Source organism: Leucoraja erinacea, chromosome 2 (genome assembly GCF_028641065.1).
Source record: "Leucoraja erinacea ecotype New England chromosome 2, Leri_hhj_1, whole genome shotgun sequence".
NCBI classification, from domain to species: Eukaryota; Metazoa; Chordata; class Chondrichthyes; order Rajiformes; family Rajidae; genus Leucoraja; species Leucoraja erinaceus.
In genome coordinates this window covers 135972503-135997166 of record NC_073378.1, presented here as the reverse complement: position 1 = coordinate 135997166, position 24664 = coordinate 135972503, and the positions used below count along the sequence as shown (strand labels likewise).

The 24664-nt window shown below is 55.9% G+C and overlaps 1 protein-coding gene across 3 annotated transcripts in view; it reads left to right on the top strand.

The window, feature by feature from the left end:
• The window catches only part of plcd1a (phospholipase C, delta 1a), a 173268-nt gene that overhangs the window by 36741 nt on the left and 111863 nt on the right, over positions 1-24664 (top strand). Inside the window, exon 1 of one of the 3 annotated variants that reach the window (XM_055649044.1) lies at positions 9901-10131. The exons of the other annotated variants lie outside the window; for them this stretch is intronic. Coding sequence (XP_055505019.1) covers positions 10035-10131 — 97 coding nt within the window. The 5' untranslated portion in view covers positions 9901-10034. Of the gene's footprint in view, positions 1-9900; positions 10132-24664 lie in introns of those variants that run through there. 3 annotated transcript variants of the gene reach the window in all.

Below are 24664 nucleotides of genomic sequence, written 5' to 3'. Positions count from 1 at the left end.
TATGGTCCTATTTGGTATTTTTATGCCAAACAGGAAAGTTGTAATTACTGCATTGATTCCTTGAATGTTATCAGTCACCCGTGTATTTTACTGAATCACCCAGATCTACCATTGACAAGACATCTGTAGTTACCTTTGTTTAAGTTTAACATCCTTGTTTCAAACTGAATTAGCTTGCTTGAACATAATGATGAATTGTACGATGTTATGGTCTTCTTGTTCACCGTGAATGGCATTGCCATGGGGCAATTTTTAAATTCATTTTCTTTTAAACAAAAATACATTTATTTTATTAGAAGCAATTGTACAAGGAGAAAGTAATCGGCATAACAATTTTACAATTTTCATACAGCTTCAATTTTAACATTTTATAAACTAACTAGACCAAGTGCAGACCCGTTGGGTCTGTTCCCCCAACGTGTGGTTGTTGGGGGGGGGAGGCGGCATGCAGCGTCACACACTAACTACCTCCCCCCCCGCACTAACGCTAATGGAGGGGAGGAGGGGGGAGGAGAGAGGGGGGGGGGAGAGGAGGGAGGAGGGAGGAGAGAGAGGGGGGAGAGAGGGGGGGGAAAGAGGGGGGAGGAGGAGAGGGGGAGAGAGAGAGAGGGGGGGGAGGAGAGGGGGGGGAGAGGAGAGGGGAGAGGAGAGAGGAGGGGGAGAGGGGGGAGAGGAGAGGAGGGGGGGGAGAGAGGGGGGAGGGAGAGAGAAGGGGGGGGGGGAGAGAGGGGAGGAGGGGGGAGAGGAGAGGGGGAGGAGAGGAGGAGGGAGGAGAGGGGAGAGAGAGGAGGAGGGGGGGGAGAGGAGAGTGAATCGGAAAAAAGTAAAAAGGAAAGAAGGGAAAGGATGAAGAAATATACGAAAAAGGAAGAAAAAATCCCTGAACTAACAAAGAAGTGAATTTAAAAAAGAAGCGGAGATATATCCCTCTACCCTTCCCCACGCCCGCTCACCCGACCCTAGCGTCGGTTTTGAATTTGTGTTCGACCATTCTGTTGTTGAACAAATTCAATGAAAGGAGACCATATTTTGGAGAATTGGGCTGGTTTGTCAGACAAAACAAACTTTATTTTTTTCGAAATGTAGTGTCTCGGTCATTTCTGTGATCCACATCTTCACTGTGGATTCATTTTCTGAAGTTGGATCCTTTCTATTGCATTGACTTCGTCTTTATTAAGAACATCAACCATTTTCTTTAATGCTGGAGTAAATCAGCGCTTCAGGTAGCATCGGTCGAGGGGAAGGATAGGCAAAGTTTCGGGTCGCGACCCTTCTTCAAACTGATTGTAGTGGGGGTAAGCTAGAACAGAGAGAAGAGTGTGGAGCTAAACTTGGCAAGTGATAGGTAGATACAAGCAAGGAGGGTGGGCATTGGCAGATGGGTGGGAAAACCCTCATACACTTGTGTAACCACCAGCAGTGTCCCTCCACAGGTGCTGCCTGAGAGGCTCGGTGGCGCAGAGGTAGAGTTGCTGCCTCACAGCACCAGAGACCCGGGTTCAACCCTGACCACGAGTGCTGCCTGTACAGAGTTTGCACGCTCTCCCTGTGACTGAGTGGGTTTCCTCCGGGTGTTGCGGTTTCCTCCCACATTCCAAAGACGTGCGGGTTTGTAGGTAGCTTGTCTCTAGTGTGAGGGATAGTGCTAGTTTACAGGGTGATCTCTGGTCAGCGTGGACTCAGTGGGCCGAATGGCCTGTTTCCGCACTGAAACAGCATGGGAACAGGCGATTTGGCCCAATTTGACTTTGCCGTCCAAGATGCACTCATCTACACTAATCTGATTTGCCCGTATTTAGTCTAAATCCTTCCGAACCTTTCCTATCCATGTACCTGACCAAATGTCCTTTCAACGTTGTTATTGCACCTGCCTCAACTACCTCCTCTGGCGTGTGAGACTTTTAGCTGCGAGTCCTTACATACCTGCCTGGCGTAGGAGTGGAACCCACAACCTTTTAAACCTGGCATGGTCTGTACAGTACATGTACAAGTATCGACAAGGCACAGAAGCCTCTAATGTGGACCTAATGTTGATTGTAATGTAGACCGAAAAGGGATTTGTGTGGAGATGGGGCAAATCGGGCGTTGTGGGCCGAAACTCTATGCTCTACAATTCCATGCTGTGGTTTCCTCCCACATTCTAAAGCCACAGTAGGTTAATTAACCTCTGGAAATTGCTGCCCATGTGTAGCTGAGTAGTTGAGTTTAGTTTATTGTCATGTGTATGGAGGTACAGTGAAAAGCTTTTGTTGAGTGTTGTCCATTCAGCGGACAGAGTATTTAAGAAGGAACTGCAGATGCTTAAAAATCGAAGCTAGACAAAAGTGCTGGAGAAACTCAGTGGGTGCAGCAGCATCTATGGAGCGAAGGAAGTAGGCAACGTTTCGGGCCGAAGAAGGGTTTCGGCCTGAACCGTTGCCTATTTCCTTCGCTCCATGCATGCTGCTGCACCCGCTGAGTTTCTCCAGCACTTTTGTCTACCAGCGGACAGAGTATACATGATTACAATCGAGCCGTCCACAGGGAATAACATTTAGTGCAAGATAAAGTCCAGTAATCTCCAGTTAAAGATAGTCCAAGGATCTCCAGTGATGTAGATAGACCACTCTCTAGTTGTTGATAGGATGGTTCAGTTGCCTGATAACAGTTGGGAAAAAACTGTCCCTGAATCTGGAGGTGTGCGTTTTCACACTTCTGTACCTCTTACTCGATGGGAGAGGGGAGAAGAGGGAGTGACCAGGGGTGAGGCTGGTCCTTGATTAGTGCTGGAGCAACTCAGCAAAAAGACCCTTCTTTAGACCTAATTCTTCAAATTATCCCTATGGTGTGCAGGGTAGTGCTTCAACAGATAGTGATAGAACTGGTGTGCTTGTCGGCACAGACTCAGTGGGCCGAAGGGCCTGTTTCTGCGCTGCATCTCTAAACCAAACTAAACTGAAGAAATGACACTGTCTGAAGAAGGGTCTTGACCCAAAACGTCACCCATTCCTTCTCTCCAGAGATGCTGCCTTGCCCACTGAGTTACTCCAGCATTTTGTGTCTATCTTAAAAGAAAACTAAAAGTATTGAAGATAGACACAAAAAGCTGGGGTAACTCAGTGAGTGTGGTCGGGACCTTGGGAGATCTGGCTTTGAGAGGTTGAAACACCCTGAAGCCAGAAACCCGGGCCCAGCCCAAGCCCAGCCTAGTCCAGCCCAGTCTAGTCCAGCCCAAGCCCAGCCTAGTCCAGCCCAGTCTAGTCCAGCCCAGCCCAGCTTAGTCCAGTTCAGTCCAGCCCAGCCTAGCCAGAGCCCAGCCTAGTCCAGCCCAGCCTAGTCCAGCCCAGTCTAGTCCAGCCCAGCCCTACCTAGTCCAGTTCAGTCCAGCCCAGCCTAGCCCGAGCCCAGCTTAGTCCAGCCCAAGCCCAGCCTAGTCCAGCCCAGTCTAGTCCAGCCCAGCCAAGCCTAGTCCAGTTCAGTCCAGCCTAGCCCGAGCCCAGCCCAGCCTAGTCCAGCCCAGTCTAGTCCAGCCCAGTCTAGTCCAGCCCAACCCACCCCAGCCTAGTCCAGCCCAGCCTAGCCCAAGCCCAGCCTAGTCCAGCCCAGCCTAGTCCAGCCCAAGCCCAGCCCAGCCTAGTCCAGCCCAGACTAGCCTAGCCCACCCCAGCCTAGTCCAGCCCAGTCCAGCACAGCCTAGTCCAGCCAGCTGAGCCGAGCCGAGCCCAGCCCAGCCTAGTCCAACCCAGCTCAAGCCCAACCCAGCCCAACCCCAGCCCAGCCAAAGTCCAGCCCAGCCCAGCCCAGCCTAGTCCAGCCCAGCCCAGCCTAGTCCAGCCCAGCCTGCCCAGCCCAGCCTAGTCCAGCTCAAGCCCAGCCCAACCCAGCCCAGCCTAGTCCAGCCCAGCCTAGCCCAGCCCAGTCTAGTCCAGCCCAGCCCAGCCCAGTCTAGTCTAGTCCAGCCCAGCCCAGCCTAGTCTAGCCCAGCCCAGCCTAGTCCAGCCCAGCCCAGCACAGCCTAGTCCAGCCCAGCCTTGCCCAGCCCAGCCCAGCCTACTCCAACCCAGCTCAAGCCCAACCCAGCCCAACCCCAGCCCAAGTCCAGCCCAGCCCAGTCTAGTCCAGCCCAAACCCACCCCAGCCTAGTCCAGCCCAGCCTAGCCCAGCCTAGTCCAGCCCAGCCTAGTCCAGCCCAGCCCAGCCTAGTCCAGCCCAGCCCAGACTAGCCTAGCCCAGCCCAGCCTAGTCCAGCCCAGTCCAGCCCAGCACAGCCTAGTCCAACCAGCTGAGCTGAGCCCAGCCCAGCCTAGTCCAACCCAGCTCAAGCCCAACCCAGCCCAACCCCAGCACAGCCCAGCCAAAGTCCAGCCCAGCCCAGCCTAGTCCACCCCAGCGCAGCCCAGCCTAGTCCAGCCCAGCGCAGCCCAGCCTAGTCCAGCCCAGCCTGCCCAGCCCAGCCTAGTCCAGCTCAAGCCCAGCCCAACCCAGCCCAGCCTAGTCCAGCCCAGTCTAGTCCAGCCCAGCCCAGCCCAGTCTAGTCCAGCCCAGCCCAGCCTAGCCTAGCCTAGTCTAGCCCAGCCCAGCCTAGTCCAGCCCAGCCCAGCACAGCCTAGTCCAGCCCAGCTGAGCCGAGCCCAGCCCAGCCCAGCCTTGCCCAGCCCAGCCCAGCCTACTCCAACCCAGCTCAAGCCCAACCCAGCCCAACCCCAGCCAAAGTCCAGCCCAGCCTAGTTTAGCCCAGCCCAGCCTAGTCCAGCCCAGCCCAGCCTAGTCCAGCCCAGCCCAGCCTTGTCCAGCTCAAGCCCAGCCCAACCCAGCCTAGTCCAGTCCAGCCCAGCCCAACCCAGCCTAGTCCAGTCCAGCCTAGTCCAGCCCTGCCTAGTCCAGCCCTGCCTAGTCCAGCCCAGCTCAGCCTAGCCTAACCTAGCCTAGTCCAGCCCAGCCCAGCGCAGCCGAGTCCAGCCCAGCCCAGCCCAGCTCAAGACCACCCCAGCCCAGCCTAGTCTAGCCCAGCCCAGCCTAGTCCAGCCCAGCCCAGCCTAGTCCAGCCCAGCTGAGCCCAGCCCAGCCCAGCCTTGCCCAGCCCAGCCCAGCCTACTCCAACCCAGCTCAAGCCCAACCCAGCCCAACCCCAGCCCAAGTCCAGCCCAGCCCAGTCTAGTCCAGCCCAACCCACCCCAGCCTAGTCCAGCCCAGCCTAGCCCAGCCTAGTCCAGCCCAGCCTAGTCCAGCCCAAGCCCAGCCCAGCCTAGTCCAGCCCAGCCCAGACTAGCCTAGCCCAGCCCAGCCTAGTCCAGCCCAGTCCAGCCCAGCACAGCCTAGTCCAGCCAGCTGAGCCGAGCCCAGCCCAGCCTAGTCCAACCCAGCTCAAGCCCAACCCAGCCCCAACCCCAGCCCAGCCCAGCCAAAGTCCAGCCCAGCCCAGCCTAGTCCACCCCAGCGCAGCCCAGCCTAGTCCAGCCCAGCGCAGCCCAGCCTAGTCCAGCCCAGCCTGCCCAGCCCAGCCTAGTCCAGCTCAAGCCCAGCCCAACCCAGCCCAGCCTAGTCCAGCCCAGCCTAGCCCAGCCCAGTCTAGTCCAGCCCAGCCTAGTCCACCCCAGCGCAGCCCAGCCTAGTCCACCCCAGCGCAGCCCAGCCTAGTCCAGCCCAGCGCAGCCCAGCCTAGTCCAGCCCAGCCTGCCCAGCCCAGCCTAGTCCAGCTCAAGCCCAGCCCAACCTAGTCCAGCCCAGCCTAGCCCAGCCCAGTCTAGTCCAGCCCAGCCCAGCCCAGCCCAGTCTAGTCCAGCCCAGCCCAGCCTAGCCTAGTCTAGCCCAGCCCAGCCTAGTCCAGCCCAGCCCAGCACAGCCTAGTCCAGCCCAGCTGAGCCGAGCCCAGCCCAGCCCAGCCTTGCCCAGCCCAGCCCAGCCTACTCCAACCCAGCTCAAGCCCAACCCAGCCCAACCCCAGCCCAGCCCAGCCAAAGCCCAGCCCAGCCTAGTTTAGCCCAGCCCAGCCTAGTCCAGCCCAGCCCAGCCTAGTCCAGCCCAGCCCAGCCTTGTCCAGCTCAAGCCCAGCCCAACCCAGCCTAGTCCAGTCCAGCCCAGCCCAACCCAGCCTAGTCCAGTCCAGCCTAGTCCAGCCCTGCCTAGTCCAGCCCTGCCTAGTCCAGCCCAGCTCAGCCTAGCCTAACCTAGCCTAGTCCAGCCCAGCCCAGCGCAGCCGAGTCCAGCCCAGCCCAGCCCAGCTCAAGACCACCCCAGCCCAGCCTAGTCTAGCCCAGCCCAGCCTAGTCCAGCCCAGCCCAGCACAGCCTAGTCCAGCCCAGCTGAGCCCAGCCCAGCCCAGCCTTGCCCAGCCCAGCCCAGCCTACTCCAACCCAGCTCAAGCCCAACCCAGCCCAACCCCAGCCCAAGTCCAGCCCAGCCCAGTCTAGTCCAGCCCAACCCACCCCAGCCTAGTCCAGCCCAGCCTAGCCCAGCCTAGTCCAGCCCAGCCTAGTCCAGCCCAAGCCCAGCCCAGCCTAGTCCAGCCCAGCCCAGACTAGCCTAGCCCAGCCCAGCCTAGTCCAGCCCAGTCCAGCCCAGCACAGCCTAGTCCAGCCAGCTGAGCCGAGCCCAGCCCAGCCTAGTCCAACCCAGCTCAAGCCCAACCCAGCCCAACCCCAGCCCAGCCCAGCCAAAGTCCAGCCCAGCCCAGCCTAGTCCACCCCAGCGCAGCCCAGCCTAGTCCAGCCCAGCGCAGCCCAGCCTAGTCCAGCCCAGCCTGCCCAGCCCAGCCTAGTCCAGCTCAAGCCCAGCCCAACCCAGCCCAGCCTAGTCCAGCCCAGCCTAGCCCAGCCCAGTCTAGTCCAGCCCAGCCCAGCCCAGCCCAGTCTAGTCCAGCCCAGCCCAGCCTAGCCTAGTCTAGCCCAGCCCAGCCTAGTCCAGCCCAGCCCAGCACAGCCTAGTCCAGCCCAGCCCAGCACAGCCTAGTCCAGCCCAGCTGAGCCGAGCCCAGCCCAGCCTTGCCCAGCCCAGCCCAGCCTACTCCAACCCAGCTCAAGCCCAACCCAGCCCAACCCCAGCCCAGCCCAGCCAAAGTCCAGCCCAGCCTAGTTTAGCCCAGCCCAGCCTAGTCCAGCCCAGCCCAGCCTAGTCCAGCCCAGCCCAGCCTAGTCCAGCCCAGCCCAGCCTTGTCCAGCTCAAGCCCAGCCCAACCCAGCCTAGTCCAGTCCAGCCCAGCCCAACCCAGCCTAGTCCAGTCCAGCCTAGTCCAGCCCTGCCTAGTCCAGCCCAAGCCCAGCCCAGCCTAGTCCAGCCCAGACTAGCCTAGCCCACCCCAGCCTAGTCCAGCCCAGTCCAGCACAGCCTAGTCCAGCCCAGCCCAGCCTAGCCTAGTCTAGCCCAGCCCAGCCTAGTCCAGCCCAGCCCAGCACAGCCTAGTCCAGCCCAGCTGAGCCCAGCCCAGCCCAGCCTTGCCCAGCCCAGCCCAGCCTACTCCAACCCAGCTCAAGCCCAACCCAGCCCAACCCCAGCCCAAGTCCAGCCCAGCCCAGTCTAGTCCAGCCCAACCCACCCCAGCCTAGTCCAGCCCAGCCTAGCCCAGCCTAGTCCAGCCCAGCCTAGTCCAGCCCAAGCCCAGCCCAGCCTAGTCCAGCCCAGCCCAGACTAGCCTAGCCCAGCCCAGCCTAGTCCAGCCCAGTCCAGCCCAGCACAGCCTAGTCCAGCCAGCTGAGCCGAGCCCAGCCCAGCCTAGTCCAACCCAGCTCAAGCCCAACCCAGCCCAACCCCAGCCCAGCCCAGCCAAAGTCCAGCCCAGCCCAGCCTAGTCCACCCCAGCGCAGCCCAGCCTAGTCCAGCCCAGCGCAGCCCAGCCTAGTCCAGCCCAGCGCAGCCCAGCCCAGCCTAGTCCAGCTCAAGCCCAGCCCAACCCAGCCCAGCCTAGTCCAGCCCAGTCTAGTCCACCCCAGCGCAGCCCAGCCTAGTCCACCCCAGCGCAGCCCAGCCTAGTCCACCCCAGCGCAGCCCAGCCTAGTCCAGCCCAGCCTGCCCAGCCCAGCCTAGTCCAGCTCAAGCCCAGCCCAACCCAGTCCCCAGCCTAGTCCAGCCCAGCCTAGCCCAGCCCAGTCTAGTCCAGCCCAGCCCAGCCCAGCCCAGTCTAGTCCAGCCCAGCCCAGCCTAGCCTAGTCTAGCCCAGCCCAGCCTAGTCCAGCCCAGCCCAGCACAGCCTAGTCCAGCCCAGCTGAGCCGAGCCCAGCCCAGCCCAGCCTTGCCCAGCCCAGCCCAGCCTACTCCAACCCAGCTCAAGCCCAACCCAGCCCAACCCCAGCCCAGCCCAGCCAAAGCCCAGCCCAGCCTAGTTTAGCCCAGCCCAGCCTAGTCCAGCCCAGCCCAGCCTAGTCCAGCCCAGCCCAGCCTTGTCCAGCTCAAGCCCAGCCCAACCCAGCCTAGTCCAGTCCAGCCCAGCCCAACCCAGCCTAGTCCAGTCCAGCCTAGTCCAGCCCTGCCTAGTCCAGCCCTGCCTAGTCCAGCCCAGCTCAGCCTAGCCTAACCTAGCCTAGTCCAGCCCAGCCCAGCGCAGCCGAGTCCAGCCCAGCCCAGCCCAGCTCAAGACCACCCCAGCCCAGCCTAGTCTAGCCCAGCCCAGCCTAGTCCAGCCCAGCCCAGCACAGCCTAGTCCAGCCCAGCTGAGCCCAGCCCAGCCCAGCCTTGCCCAGCCCAGCCCAGCCTACTCCAACCCAGCTCAAGCCCAACCCAGCCCAACCCCAGCCCAAGTCCAGCCCAGCCCAGTCTAGTCCAGCCCAACCCACCCCAGCCTAGTCCAGCCCAGCCTAGCCCAGCCTAGTCCAGCCCAGCCTAGTCCAGCCCAAGCCCAGCCCAGCCTAGTCCAGCCCAGCCCAGACTAGCCTAGCCCAGCCCAGCCTAGTCCAGCCCAGTCCAGCCCAGCACAGCCTAGTCCAGCCAGCTGAGCCGAGCCCAGCCCAGCCTAGTCCAACCCAGCTCAAGCCAACCCAGCCCAACCCCAGCCCAGCCCAGCCAAAGTCCAGCCCAGCCCAGCCTAGTCCACCCCAGCGCAGCCCAGCCTAGTCCAGCCCAGCGCAGCCCAGCCTAGTCCAGCCCAGCCTGCCCAGCCCAGCCTAGTCCAGCTCAAGCCCAGCCCCAACCAGCCCAGCCTAGTCCAGCCCCAGCCTAGCCCAGCCCAGTCTAGTCCAGCCCAGCCCAGCCCAGCCCAGTCTAGTCCAGCCCAGCCCAGCCTAGCCTAGTCTAGCCCAGCCCAGCCTAGTCCAGCCCAGCCCAGCACAGCCTAGTCCAGCCCAGCCCAGCACAGCCTAGTCCAGCCCAGCTGAGCCGAGCCCAGCCCAGCCTTGCCCAGCCCAGCCCAGCCTACTCCAACCCAGCTCAAGCCCAACCCAGCCCAACCCCAGCCAAAGTCCCAGCCCAGCCTAGTTTAGCCCAGCCCAGCCTAGTCCAGCCCAGCCCAGCCTAGTCCAGCCCAGCCCAGCCTAGTCCAGCCCAGCCCAGCCTTGTCCAGCTCAAGCCCAGCCCAACCCAGCCTAGTCCAGTCCAGCCCAGCCCAACCCAGCCTAGTCCAGGCCGGCCTAGTCCAGCCCTGCCTAGTCCAGCCCTGCCTAGTCCAGCCCTGCCTAGCCCAGCCCAGCTCGCCCAACCTAGCCTAGCCCAGCCCAGCCCAGCGCAGCCGAGTCCAGCCCAGCCCAGCCCAGCTCAAGACCACCCCAGCGCAGCTCAGCCTAGTCCAGCCCAAGCCTAGTGTAGTCCAGCCCAGCCCAGCCCAGGATGAGTGCAGGAGCTGCCAGCTAGCTCCCCAGCAGCGAGCAGGGCGTTCTGGACGCGAGTGTAAAGTTTGAAACCCGCCCTTGAGGAGCGGCCAAGGAGGGAGATATTTCCTCCACGTCACTGCTAATGGGAAGGCGCAGGGCGAGCGAAGACCGCCCAAGTTACTGCTGCTGCTGCTGCTGCTGCTGCTGCTCACCCCCCTGCCGACACTCCTCACCAGCCTGCCAGCCTGTTGCCCGCCCGCTGCTCACCCGCTGCCTGCCCCGCACCCCGCGCTCAAGCAGTGTTGAAACACTCATTACACCATGCAGTGCGTCCGCAAGCCCCGGCGCACGGAGCAAGAGGACGAGCAACTTAGAGAGGCGTCCCGGAGAGAGACTCACGCCAACCTCGCCCGCATCGGTAAGCAACCGCTCCCGGCACTGTGGGGCTGACACATCACCACCTATCCTCACTGGGAAGTGTTGTTGCCATCCTGATCTCCTCTCCCCAACTCCGCTCCCCTCTCCCCCCCCTCGCTCCCCCTCTCTCCCCCTCTCGCTCCCACCCTCCTCCCTCTCTAACCCCCCCCCCCCCATCCTCCCTCTCTCTCCCTCTCCCCCTTCCTTCCCCTCTCCCCCTCTCCACCCTCCCCACCCCCTCTCCCCCCCTCTCCCCTCGCTCCCACCCCCTCCTCTCCCCCCTCTCCCCCCTCCTCCCTCTCTCTCCCTCTCCCCTCCTTCCCCTCCCCCCCCTCCTCCCCCTCGCTCCCTCCCCCCCCCTCTACCCCCATCCCTCCCCCTCCTCTCTCCCTCACTCCCACCCTCTCCCCTCTCCCCCCCCATCCTCCCCCTCTCTCTCCCTCTCCCCCTCCCACCCTCTCCCCCTCCCTCTCCCCCTCCCTCTCCCCAAAACCCTCCCCTCTCCCTCCTTCCCACCATCTTTCCTCTCCCTCCCTTCTCTCTCCTTTCCTCCCCCTCCCCCCTCCTCTCCCCCCCTCTCTCCCTCTCCCCCCTCTCTCCCTCTCCCCAAACCCCCTCTCCACAGCCCCTCTGAGCCACTGAGTTACACCAGCTTTAAAAAAAAAAGTAGAAAGAGGCCATTTGGCCCCTTGTTTCCATGCCAACCGTGGTGCCTGTTGATACAAATCCCACGCTCTGACCTCTGTAGTTGTTTGAACCGTCCCATCTGATCCGCTACTATTTTGCATCCCTCCGTCTTCTACCAGACTAGTTTGTATCCTTCTGATTAGCACCAGCAAACCTCCCCGTTACAGTATTGGTTCCCCTGTCACCTCTGCCCCAGAGGAGATCCCACTAGTTCAAGCAGTGGATTAGATTATTGCTGTCACATGCACCGAGGTACAGGGAAAAGCTTTTATGTTGCGTGCTAACCAGTCAGCGCAATGACTATACATGATTACAAACGAGCGGTGAACAGTGTACAGATACATGATGAAGGGTATAGCGTTTAGTGCAAGGTAAAGTCAAGTTAAAGATGGTTTGAAGTTCTCCAGTAAGGTAGATATTAGCCCAGGACCGCTTTCTAGCTGGTGATAGGATGGTTCAGTTGCCTGATAACAGCTGGGAAGAAACTGTCCCTGAATCTGGAGGTGTGCATGGAGGGGAGAAAAAGTGTATAAAGTCATGAGATGAAGAAAAACATTTTCACCCAGAGCGTTGTGAATCTGTGGATTTCTCTGCCGCATAAGGCAATGGAGGCCATACTGGATATTTTCAAGAGAGAGTTAGATTTAGCTGTTAGGGCAAGGGATATGGGGAAAAAGCAGGAACGGGGTACTGATTGGGGATGATCAGCCATGATCATATTGAATGGCGGTGCTGGCTCGAAGGGCCGAATGGCCTACTCCTGCACCTATTGTCTGTCTTTCTATGTTTCTATGTCTCTTGGCCAGAGTAGGGGAATCAAGGACCAGAGGACATAGGTTTAAGGTGAAGGGGAAACGATTTAATAGGGGTATCATTTTCACACAAATGGTGGTGGGTGTATGGACCAAGCTGCTAGAGGAGGCAGTTGAGGCTGGGACTATCCCAACATTTAAGAAGCAGTTAGACAGGTACATGGATAGGACAGGGTTGGAGGGATTTGGACCAAACGCTGCAGGTGGGGACTAGTGGTCTAGTGGATAATGAAGAGGATTTCCAAAGTCTACAGAGTGATTTAGGCCATTTGGAAAAATGGGCTGAAAGATGGCAGATGGAGTTTAATGCTGATAAATGTGAGGTGCTACACCTTGGCAGGACAAATCAAAATAGGACGTACATGGTAAATGGTAGGGAATTGAAGAATTCAGTTGAACAGAGGGATCTGGGAATAACCGTGCATAGTTCCTTGAAGGTGGAATCTCATATAGATAGGGTGGTAAAGAAAGCTTTTGGTATGCTAGCCTTTATAAATCAGAGCATTGAGTATAGAAGCTGGGATGTAATGTTAAAATTGTACAAGGCATTGGTGAGACCAAATCTGGAGTATGGTGTACAATTTTGGTCGCCCAATTATAGGAAGGATGTCAACAAAATAGAGAGAGTACAGAGGAGATTTACTAGAATGTTGCCTGGGTTTCAGCAACTAAGTTACAGGGATAGGTTGAATGTTAGGTCTTTATTCTCTGGAGCGCAGAAGGTTAAGGGGGGGACTTGATAGAGGTCTTTAAAATGATGAGAGGGATAGACAGAGTTGATGTGGACAAGCTTTTCCCTTTGAGAATAGGGAAGATTCAAACAAGAGGACATGACTTCAGAATTAAGGGACAGAAGTTTAGGGGTAACATGAGGGGGAACTTCTTTACTCAGAGAGTGGTAGCTGTGTGGAATGAGCTTCCAGTGGAAGTGGTGGAGGCAGGTTCGTTGGTATCATTTAAAAATAAATTGGATAGGCATATGGATGAGAAGAGAATGGAGGGTTATGGTATGAGTGCAGGCAGGTGGGACTAAGGGAAAAACGTTGTTCGGCACGGACTTGTAGGGCCGAGATGGCCTGTTTCCGTGCTGTAATTGTTATATGGTTATATAGTGTAGCTGGGACATGTTGGGTGGTGTGGGCAAGTTGGGCCGATGGGCCGGTTCCAACACTGTATCACTCTATGACTCTGTGACAGTGGAGCGGAGGAGTCAAGGTCGAGCTGTTTGAAGGCGTTGAGGAGTGGAGTGGCAGGAACTCACCCTGAGATAGTCACCCAGCGTGTCATTGAGACTTTGCCCCGTCTTGTTCTGCCAGTGCAGGAACTGCGTTTGTTAGAGCTATTCTCTCAGGGAGAGGAGAGCACAATGAGGATACTTAAGAAAGGATGTACTAGCCCTGTTGGCAGTGCAGCGAAGGTTTACAAGATTAATTCCTGCAATGAGGGGATTGACATATGAGGAAAGGTTAAGTAGGCTGGAACTCTACTCTTTGGAGTTTAGAAGAATGAGAGGCGATCTCATTGAAACATATAAGATCGTGAGGGGCCTTGATCGGGTGGATGCACCGAGGATGTTCCCAATGATCGGGGAAACTAGAACTAGGGGACATAGTTGCAGAATAAGGGGGGGCTCTTTTAAAACTGAGATGAGGAAGAACTTCTTCACCCAGAGGGTGGTTAATTTATGGAATTCACTGCCCCAGGGAGCAGTGGAAGCAGAAACTTTAAATATATTTAAGACTAAAATAGATGTTTTTTTAGCTGCCATGGGGATAAGGGGCTACGGGGAGAGGGCAGGGATATGGACCTAGGTATGGTTAGTATAGTAAGACCTGAGTGATCTCCTGGACAAGTGTCGATCGCCTGGATTGGGGTCGGAGAGGAATTTCCCGGATTTTTTTCCCGAATTGGACCTGGGTTTTTATCCGGTTTTTTGCCTCCCCCAGGAGATCACGAGGTTCTTGGGGTGGAGAGGGGTGATAGCGGTATAAGGGGGAGGGTAGTGTCTTGTGTTCTGTGTCTTGTGTCTACTGTTTGTGGGTAAGTGTGTCTGTTTAGTGTTCAGCCATGAGCGAATGGCGGTGCGGGCTCGACGGACCTGGTGGTCTGCTCTCGCACCTACTTTCTATGTTTCTATGTTTCTATACGGGGCAGTTTGGGAAATATGAGACCACATGCATTGTAACGGTGGACAATGAAGCCGGATGCTTGCAGAATGCAAGGTGTTGAGAATACAATCAGTAAACACTGGCAATACTCAGCAGGTTAGACAGCAACTGCACAGCGAGGAACGGATTTGGATTTAATTAGATGACCTCACCCTTGGAGAAAGTACAATCTTTATTTCCACGAATCACACAAAGCTCGTTCACTGGACACATGCGGCCGGAATGAATCAGTTCTGATTTGTTGCCAACGATACTCCTGGGAATTGATCAGCAGTGTGAGTGGGTGGCTCGCTGCAGGGGTGCCTTGCTCACACAGATGTGCTCGTCATTACTTCCCTTATTCTCATGGTTTCAAGTTCCACAAAATGATCATTGTCACAATTTCCAGTTGGACTCGTGTGACTAATGATCAGATTTATAGCTCTTTTTTAAATTCTCCCTCCCTCTCCTTCCCTTCCCCTCCCTTTGTTTACTTTCCCTCTCTCTTGCCCTCTCTTGCCCTCTCTTTCCCTCTCTCTCTTTCCTCCTCTCTCTCTTTACCCCTCCCTCTCCCCATCTCTCTCCCCTCTCTCTTCCTCTCTCTCTCTCCATCTCTCTCTCTTTCTCTCTTTCCCTCTCGCTCCCTCTCTCTTCCCCCTCTCTATCTCTTTCCTTCTCTCTCTCTTTTCTTCTCTCTCTCTCTCCCTCTCTTTTCCTCCTTCTCCCCCTCTTTCCCTCTTTCTCTCTCTCCCTCTCTCAGTCCCTATGAGCAGGGGATATTGCTCTAGCCTTCATGATCTCAAATGTATTATTTACATATTTTGTGGTTTGGGAAAGTTTATTGGTGTTTAATATGCAAAGATAAAACAAGTGGTAATGAGGTGTGTGTGTGTGTGTGTGTGTGTCCATGTGAGTGTGTGTGTGTGTGTGTGTGTGTCTGTCCATGTGTGTGTGCGTGTGTGTCTGTCTGTGTGTGTGTCCATGTGTGTGTGTGTGTCCGTGTGTGTGTGTGTGTCTGTCTGTCCATGCGTGTGTGTGTGTCTGTCTGTCCATGTGTGTGTGCGAGTGTGTCTGTCTGTGTGTGTCCGTGTGTGTGTGTGTGTGTGTGTGTGTGTGTGTGTGTGTGTCTGTCTGTCCATGCGTGTGTGTCTGTCTGTCTGTGTGTGTGTGTGTGTGTGTGTGTCTGTGTGTGTGTGTGTCTGTCTGTGTGTGTGTGTGTGTGTGTGTCTGTCTGTCTGTCCGTGTGTGTGTGTCTGTCTGTCTCTGTCTGCCTGTCTGTCTGTCTGTCCATGTGTGTGTGTGCGTGTATTGTGAGGGTGTGGTGATTTTATTCCCTCATTGGCATTGATAGTGGTTTATTATGTGTACCCATACAGTGAAACACTTTGCTTGCGTGCCATCCAGCCTTGAGTACAATCAAGCCGTACACTACTACAAAGAGAAAAGTACCAGCGTGTAGTATCTAGTGTTACAGCGTTATAGCCTTACAATTACAGGATCAAACTCCAATGTCCACAATGAGGTAGTTTGGGAGGTGGAGGCTGCACCCTAGCTTATGAGCGGACCGTTCACTAGATGCTGTTTCTGAATCTGGTGATAAAGGGCTGCCAAACGCCCAGCTGGGAGGGGAGAAAAGGGAATGAATGGGGTGGGACAAGTCTTTTCCCAGGCAGCGTGAAGTGTAGATGGAGTCAATGGTCTGTGTGATGGAACTGGCGACATCCACAACTCTCTGTAATACCCTGCGGTCTTTGGCAGAGCTGTTGCCAAACTAAAATCGCCTGCCTCACTGAGGATTCTCAACCAGTTTTGACCTGTAGAGTATGGACTCTCAGGTTGGAGAGTTCACTGAGTTTTTGTAGAGACATCAAGAGCCAAGGGATTTATTGTCATGTATCTCCCAAAACGCAACGATGATCTTCGTACTTGCAGCAGCACGGCAGGTTTGTAAACACAGTATCTCCACAGATAACACAGTAAACTAACAACAAGGAAAGGTTCAATAAACGATATCGTAAGAAAACAAAACAAAGCCCAAAGTCTCTCGTGCGACTTGGAGTTTGGAGTTTAGTTGGAGTTCCTAGTGTTCCAGAGCCTGATGGTTGTTGGGAAAAAGCTGTTCCTGAATCTGGACATCACAGTTTTCAGACTCCAGTACCACCCTTCCAGAAGGCAGGAGTGAAATGAGAACTTGGTCAGGGTGGTGTGGGTCCTTGATGATGCTGGCTGCCTTTCTGAGACAGTGCCTCCCATAGATAAATACCTTATAGATAAATAAACAAGGGAATATTCAAATCACAAGATTCATAAAATCTTACAGCGTAGAAACAGGCCCTTCAGCCCAACTTGCCCAACCTGTCCCATCTACCAATTGACCCATATCCCTCCATCCATGTACCTGTCTAAATGCTTCTGTAACGTTGAGATTGTACCTGCCTCAACTACCTCTTCCAGCTGCTCTTTCCATACACCCATGTGTATGGGTGGCCCCTCAGGTTCCTAGTAAATATTTCCCCCCCCTCACCATAGTTCCTATGTCCACTTGTTCTCGATTCCCCTATCGTGGGCAAGAGACTCTGTGTGTCTACCCCGTCTATGATAGTCTGCTTGCACCATTCTAGTAAGCAAGACAAGTCACATTTATTTATATAGCACATTTAAAAAAACGACTCTCGTTGGCCAAAGTGCTTTACATTTGTTATAAGAATAGTATAAACAAACAAACTACATACATGTAGCCCTTGCTATAGTGGGCGTCAGGAAAGGCTTGGGAGTATAGATACGTTTTTAGTCTCGACTTAAAGGAGTCGGTGGAGGGGCAGTTCTGATGGGAAGGGGGGATGCTGTTCCACAGTCTAGGAGCTGCAACCGCAAAGGCGCGGTTGCCCCTGAGCTTCTGCCTAGACCGCGGGATATTCAGCAACCCCAAGTCGGCTGATCTGAGGGGCCTGGAGGTGGAGTGGTGGGTAAGAAGACTTTTAATGTAGGAGGGGGCAAGCCCATTGAGGGCTTTGTAGACATAGAGGAGGGTCTTGAAATGCATACGGAACCGCACAGGGAGCCAGTGGAGAGAGGCCAGGATCGGGGTGATGTGGTCCCTTTTCCGGGTGCCCGTCAGGAGTCTCGCTGCGGCGTTTTGGACCAGTTGCAGGCGGGACAGGGAAGATTGGCTGATGCCAGTGTAAAGGGAGTTGCAGTAATCTAGGCGGGAGGAGATGAATGTGTGGATGACCTTTTCCAGGTCATCAAACTGGAGGAATTGATTTATTTTAGCTGTCGTCCGAAGCTGGAAGAAGCTAGCTTTTACCGCGGCAATCTTCCTTTAGCTGTTGCACTGTGCTCTCAGGATGGCCACACCTCATCCCATGAGCTCACGGTTTGTCTTGAGGAAATGATTTCTTCGAGTTGTGTTTGTACTTATCTAGTGCCCCTGGTAGGTTCAACACACAGGAACCATCTGGACTGAGTCTATTGTGGGAGAGGCTAAAAGGTTCACACGACTAGTTGTCTGCAACTCTGCGCTTTTCCAGCTGTTTAGCCCCGAACTGCTTGCGTAAACCGTTACAGATATATATATATATATAATGTGTCCACATTGACGTATAATAACGGTACCATAAAGATTGCTGATTTCAGTTCATGACGCGGATAGATCTACATCTCCGAATACAGATTTGAAAAATTCTCTTTTAAGGGGCCTTCTCTTCTATTTCTACTTTCCACTTTCTCTCTTCCTTTTTTATTTTTTATATACACACCTCACGTTTTTCTACTCTCTACCATCTATTTTTTACACTTTTTCCTCTTTCTATTGTTTTCTTTTTCTTGTCTTGCTTACTTCCTTCTCACAACATAAAACTAGAGGTTGGACATAGAATGGATTACGGTATTACATAGTTGGCACCTAAAATTAGGTTCCACTGTACTGTTTTGTGCTGTATTAACTTCTAATAAAATAAACAAAACAAAAAAACAAAAAAAGAAAACAATCTTCACTTAAAAAAAATAAAAAATAAATAAAAATAACTCTATCCTCGGTTTTGTGGGCGGCACGGTGACGCAGCTGCCACGCAGCGCCAGACATCTGTGTTCGATCCTGACCTCGGCTGCTGTCTGTGTGGAGTTTGCGTGTTCTCTCTCTGTGCTCTGGTTCCCTCCTACACCCCAAAGGCGTGCGCGTTTGTCCGTTACTTTGGCCTTGTGGTAAAATGCCCCTGGTGCGCAGGAAGTTGATGAGAACATGGGCTTGCATGGAACATGTGTGACTCAGCGGGTCAGGCAACATCTCTGGAGAAAATGGATAGGTGACACTTCTTCATCCCACCTGAAACGTCACCTATCCATGTTCTCCAGCGATGCTGCCTGACCCTCGAGTTACTCCGGCATTTTGTGTCCAGCTTCGGTGTGAGCCAGCATCTGCAGTTCCTTTATATTACATAGAACAAGTGTTTCCACGCTGTATCTCTAAACTAAACTAAACTAAATCTTTGGATGTAGAGAGAGCAAAAGGTATTCGAATTATGTGTGGAAATCCCACCGAGGTAGAAGATCGGAATGAGTGGAATTATAGAAACATAGAATATAGGTGCAGGAGGAGGCCATTCGGCCCTTCGAGCCAGCACTGCAAATTCATTGTGATCATGGCTGATCGTCCCCAATCAATAACCCGTGCCCGCCTTCTCCCCATATCCCTTGACTCCACCAGCCCCTAGAGCTCTATCTAACTCTCTCTTAAATCCATCCAATCGAAGGGCCAAATGGCCTTTTACTCCAGTTCCCTATGGTCAGTGCAAAGCTTTCCCATTTAATCTTGCAGTTACGGTTTGCATTTTCCTGGTCTCCCAGTTACAGTTTGCATTTTCCTGGTCTCCCAGTTACAGTTTGCATTTTCTCCCAGTTACAGTTTGCATTTTCAGAAAGAGTAACCTCACCATGTTACCAATACCAGGTAAAGATTCAACGTTCAAATCCATCAGTTTCGTCTAATGATGGCGGTCACGGTGGTGCAGCGGTAGAGTTGCTGCCTTACAGCGCTTTCAGCGCCGGAGACCCGGGTACGATCCCGACGACTACGGGTGCTGTCTGTGTGGAGTCTCCCCGTGACCGCGTGAGTTTTCTCCCACTTTCCAAAGACATACAGGTATGTAGGTTAATTGGCTTGATGTATGTGTAAATTGTCTCTAGTGTGTGTAGGATAGTGTTAATGTGCGGGGGATCGCTGGTCAGTGTGGACTGGCTGGGCTAAAGGGGCCTGTTTCCACGCTGTATCTCTAAACTAAAAAAAATCCGATTATCACATGCACTGAGATACAGTGAAAAGCTTTGTTTTGTATGCTATCCAGTCAAATGTTCGATGAACTTAGGTTTAATTTGGAGATGCAGCGCGGAAACAGGCCCTTCGGCCCACCGAGTCCACACCGACCAGCGATCCCCGCACACTCGCACTGTCCTACACACTAGCGACAATTTACATTTATACAAGCTAATTAAGCAACACACCTTTACGTCTTTGGAGTGTGGGACGAAACTGGAGCACCCAGAGAAAACCCGCGTGGGTCAAGGGGAGAATGTACAAACTATACACACAGCACCCGCAGTCGGGATCGAACCAGGGTCTTTGAAGCTCTACCGCTGTAACACCTCCCGCCTTATTGAAATCATAATATGTATAATCCGATCAAAGTAGAAGAGAGGATTAATCATAGTGGATCCTCATTGAAACACATAAGATTATTAAGGGCTTGGACACGCTAGAGGCAGGAAACATGTTCCCGATGTTGGGGGAGTCCAGAACCAGGGGCCACAGTTTAAGAATGAGGGGTAGGCCATTTAGAACGGAGACGAGGAAACACTTGTTCACCCAGAGAGTGGTGACTCTGTGGAATTCTCTGCCTCAGATGGTGGTGGAGGCAGGTTCTCTGGATGCTTTCAAGAGAGTTAGATAGAGCTAACTAGCGGAGTCAGGGGATACGGGGAGAAGGCAGGAACGGGGTACTGATTGGGGATGATCAGCCATGATCACAGTGAATGGCGGTGCTGGCTCGAAGGGCCAAATGGCCTCCTCCTGCACCTAGGCGCGGAAATCGCTATCAAAACATGGAGGGGACAGGGGGGACACAATTATTTGCCGGCCGCTCGTGGGTGCACACACACACACACACACACGTGCGCGAGGCTTTGGAGACTCAATCCAGCGCTAAATGCAGCTCAACTCAGCCTGTGTCACCGGGTTAACCTACAGTCCTGTCTGGACTGACGGGATACCAGCGCTGCTTCTCCGCGCTGGCCATATTTCGTGCAAGTCAGGCAGGGCTGTAGGTTAACCTGGTGGGACAGGCAGAGTTGAGCTGGGTTTAGCGCTGCTTCTCTGCGCTGGCTGTGGGCCTGGGGGTACAGCTCCCGTCTGACTCCCGACGTCTCTGGCCACCGGGGGGGGCACTCGGGTGGGGACGCGACAGCGCGGGAGACCCGGCCGGGATCGACCCTGGCCTGAGGCTGCGGATGAGCCACGACTCCCTCCTCCAATCACCGCTCTCTATCCTCAGTTCCAACCCCCTACTCCTCCCTCCTCCAATCATTGCGCTGAATCATCATGTCCCGCCCCCATTGCCTGCTGACCGACGTCTCTCTCGTCCAATCGGCGCCCTCGACCAGCAGTCCCACTTCCACTGTCTCGCGGATAGTGGAGATTTCACCGGGTTTTAAAATCCAGATTACAAAAACTTGGGGGGGGATGTCCCCCACCTCGCAAAACATGGAGGGGATGTGTCCCCTCCGTACCCTCCAGGATTTCCGCCCCTGGCTGCACCTATTGTCTATTTTCTCTTCTGGGGCAGCACTCTGAAGGAGTGGCAATGTTTCAGTGAAACCTTCGTCTATCATGTCTCAAGTCAGGGCACAACCTTCACAGTGAATGGCAGGGCCCTGTGGAGGCTCGCAGAGCAGAGGGATCGAAGAGTACAAGGACACAGTTCCCTGAACGTATTGCCGCAAGTATATACGGTGGTAACGAAAGCTTTTGGCTCATTGCCCTTCATCAATCAGAGTATTGAGTATAGAAGTTGTACAAGATGTTGGTGTGTCTGCATTCGGAGTATTGTGTTCAGTTTTGGGCACCCTATAATTACGCTTGAAAGGATACAGTGAGGATGTTCCCAGCACGCAAGGACCTGTGCTATAGAGAGATCTTGGGCAGACTAGGACTTAGAAACATAGAAACATAGACAATAGGTGCAGGAGTAGGCCATTCGGCCCTTCGAGCCTGCACCGCAATTCAATATGATCATGGCTGATCATCCAACTCGGTATCCCGTACCTGCCTTCTCTCCATACCCTCTGATTCCTTTAGCCACAAGGGCCACATCTAACTCCCTCTTAAATATAGCCAATGAATTGGCCTCAACTACCTTCTATGGCAGTGAATTTCTTGGATTTCTTGCACGGAAGAAGGCCCTTCAGCCCATCTTGTTGATGCCAACCAAGTTGACACACTGAGCTCATTCCATTTGGCCGTATCCCAAACCTTTCCTAGCCATATATTCATCCAAATATCTAAATAGTAATAATTGTATCGATTTCTTTATACATTCCAGATACAGACGACTGCCCCAGTTGCCTCTCAGCTTCCTCATAAATCTCGCCTTTAGCCTATGTTCTTTAAGTCCCTGTCCCACTTAGGCGATTTTTTTGAGGACTACAGGCGTCTAGGCTGTTGCCACATGGTCGCGGGGTGACGCCTCTATGGTCACGAGTACAGAGACAACGAAATGTATCCTCGAGTCGCCTAAAGGGTGGTAACCCTTTTCTGGTCTCCCTGCTGGATTTTGAAATGTTCAAAACCTTTCGGCGACTGTGGGCTTCAAAACGTGTCGGCACTGGGCCGGCACTCGCTGGGAACATCTCCGCCACCATCTCCAAGTTTGCGGATGACACGAAGCTTGTCTTCTCCTGTCGTAGGTGCTGTTGCCGGTTGTCGCCGGGTGACGTTGTTGTGGCCGGGTGACGTTGTTGTCGCCGGGTGACGTTGTTGTCGCCGGGTGACGTTGTTGTCGCCGGGTGACGTGGGTTGTCGCCGGGTGACGTTGGTTGTCGCCGGGTGACGTGGGTTGTCGCCGGGTGACGTTGGTTGTCGCCGGGTGACGTTGGTTGTCGCCGGGTGACGTTGTTGTCGCCGGGTGACGTTGTTGTCGCCGGGTGACGTGGGGGTTGTCGCCGGGTGACGTTGTTGTCGCCGGGTGACGTGGGTTGTCGCCGGGTGAGGTTGTTGTCGCCGGGTGACGTTGTTGTCGCCGGGTGACGTTTGTTGTCGCCGGGTGACGTTGTTGTCGCCGGGTGACGTTGTTGTCGCCGGGTGACGTGGGTTGTCGCCGGGTGACGTTGTTGTCGCCGGGTGACGTTGTTGTCGCCGGGTGACGTTGTTGTCGCCGGGTGACGTGGGTTGTCGCCGGGTTGGTTGTCGCCGGGTGACGTTGGTTGTCGCCGGGTGACGTGGTTGTCGCCGGGTGACGTTGTTGTCGCCGGGTGACGTTGTTGTCGCCGGGTGACGTGGGTTGTCGCCGGGTGACGTTGTTGTCGCCGGGTGACGTGGGTTGTCGCCGGGTGACGTTGTTGTCGCCGGGTGACGTTGTTGTCGCCGGGTGACGTTGTTGTCGCCGGGTGACGTTGGTTGTCGCCGGGTGACGTGGGTTGTCGCCGGGTGACGTTGGTTGTCGCCGGGTGACGTGGGTTGTCGCCGGGTGACGTTGTTGTCGCCGGGTGACGTGGGTTGTCGCCGGGTGACGTTGTTGTCGCCGGGTGACGTTGTTGTCGCCGGGTGACGTTGTTGTCGCCGGGTGACGTGGGTTGTCGCCGGGTGACGTGGGTTGTCGCCGGGTGACGTGGTTGTCGCCGGGTGACGTGGGTTGTCGCCGGGTGACGTGGGTTGTCGCCGGGTGACGTTGTTGTCGCCGGGTGACGTTGTTGTCGCCGGGTGACGTTGTTGTCACCACGGTGACGTTGTTGTCGCCGGGTGACGTTGTTGTCGCCAGGTGACGTTGGTTGTCGCCAGGTGACGTAGGTTGTTGCCGGGTGACGTTGTTGTCGCCGGGTGACGTTTGTTGTCGCCGGGTGACGTTGTTGTCGCCGGGTGACGTTGTTGTCGCCGGGTGACGTGGGTTGTCGCCGGGTGACGTTGTTGTCGCGGGTGACGTGGGTTGTCGCCGGGTGACGTTGTTGTCGCCGGGTGACGTTGTTGTCGCCGGGTGACGTTGTTGTCGCCGGGTGAGGTTGTTGTCGCCGGGTGAGGTTGTTGTCGCCGGGTGACGTTGTTGTCGCCGGGTGACGTTGTTGTCGCCGGGTGACGCGGGGTTGTCGCCGGGTGACGTGGGTTGTCGCCGGGTGACGTTGTTGTCGCCGGGTGACGTTGTTGTCGCCGGGTGACGTGGGTTGTCGCCGGGTGACGTGGGTTGTCGCCGGGTGACGTTGTTGTCGCCGGGTGACGTTGTTTGTCGCCGGGTGACGTTGTTGTCGCCGGGTGACGTTGTTGTCGCCGGGTGACGTGGGTTGTCGCCGGGTGACGTTGTTGTCGCCGGGTGACGTTGTTGTCGCCGGGTGACGTTTGTTGTCGCCGGGTGACGTGGTTGTCGCCGGGTGACGTTGTTGTCGCCGGGTGACGTGGGTTGTCGCCGGGTGACGTTGTTGTCGCCGGGTGACGTTGTTGTCGCCGGGTGACGTTGTTGTCGCCGGGTGACGTTGTTGTCGCCGGGTGACGCGGGTTGTCGCCGGGTGACGGGTGACGTTGTTGTCGCCGGGTGACGCGTGTTGTCGCCGGGTGACGTGGGTTGTCGCCGGGTGACGCGTGGTTGTCGCCGGGTGACGTTGTTGTCGCCGGGTGACGTGGGTTGTCGCCGGGTGACGTTGTTGTCGCCGGGTGACGTGGGTTGTCGCCGGGTGACGTTGTTGTCGCCGGGTGACGTTGTTGTCGCCGGGTGACGTGTTGTCGCGGGTGACGTGGGTTGTCGCCGGGTGACGTGGGTTGTCGCCGGGTGACGTGGGTTGTCGCCGGGTGACGTGGGTTGTCGCCGGGTGACGTTGTTGTCGCCGGGTGACGTTGTTGTCGCCGGGTGACGTTGTTGTCGCCGGGTGACGTTGTTGTCGCCGGGTGACGTGGGTTGTCGCCGGGTGACGTTGTTGTCGCCGGGGGACGTTGTTGTCGCCGGGTGACGTGGGTTGTCGCCGGGTGACGTTGTTGTCGCCGGGTGACGTGGGTTGTCGCCGGGTGACGTGGGTTGTCTTCGGGTGACGTGGGTTGTCGCCGGGTGACGTTGTTGTCGTCGGGTGACGTGGGTTGTCGCCGGGTGACGTTGTTGTCGCCGGGTTACGTGGGTTGTCGCCGGGTGACGTGGGTTGTCGCCGGGTGGGTGGGTTGTCGCCGGGGACGTGTGGTGTGGTTGTCGCCGGGTGATTGCAGGGGTTGTCGTAGGGGTGACGTGGGTGTGTCGCAGGGTGATTGTGGGTTGTCGCCGGGTGACGTTGTTGTCGCCGGGTGAGGTGTGGGGTTGTCGCCGGGTGACGTGTGTTGTCGCCGGGTGACGTGGGTTGTTGTAGGTGCCGGGGTGACGTGTGTTGTCGCCGGGTGACGTTGTTGTCGCCGGGTGACGTTGTTGTCGCCGGGTGACGTGGGTTGTCGCCGGGTGACGTTGTTGTCGCCGGGTGACGTGGGTTGTTGCCGGGTGCTGACTTCGGTGAATTCCATTGGCGACTACCTACGTCAACCGGCGAATTGTCTTCAGTTGTCGCTGACAGGGTCGTTGCTTGTCGCAGCTTGTCACAGGTAGGTGTACGTTGACGTGTGGTGGTAGTTGTAATGGTAGGCGTGGTGGTAGGTGTGGGGTTTGGTGTGGTGGTAGGT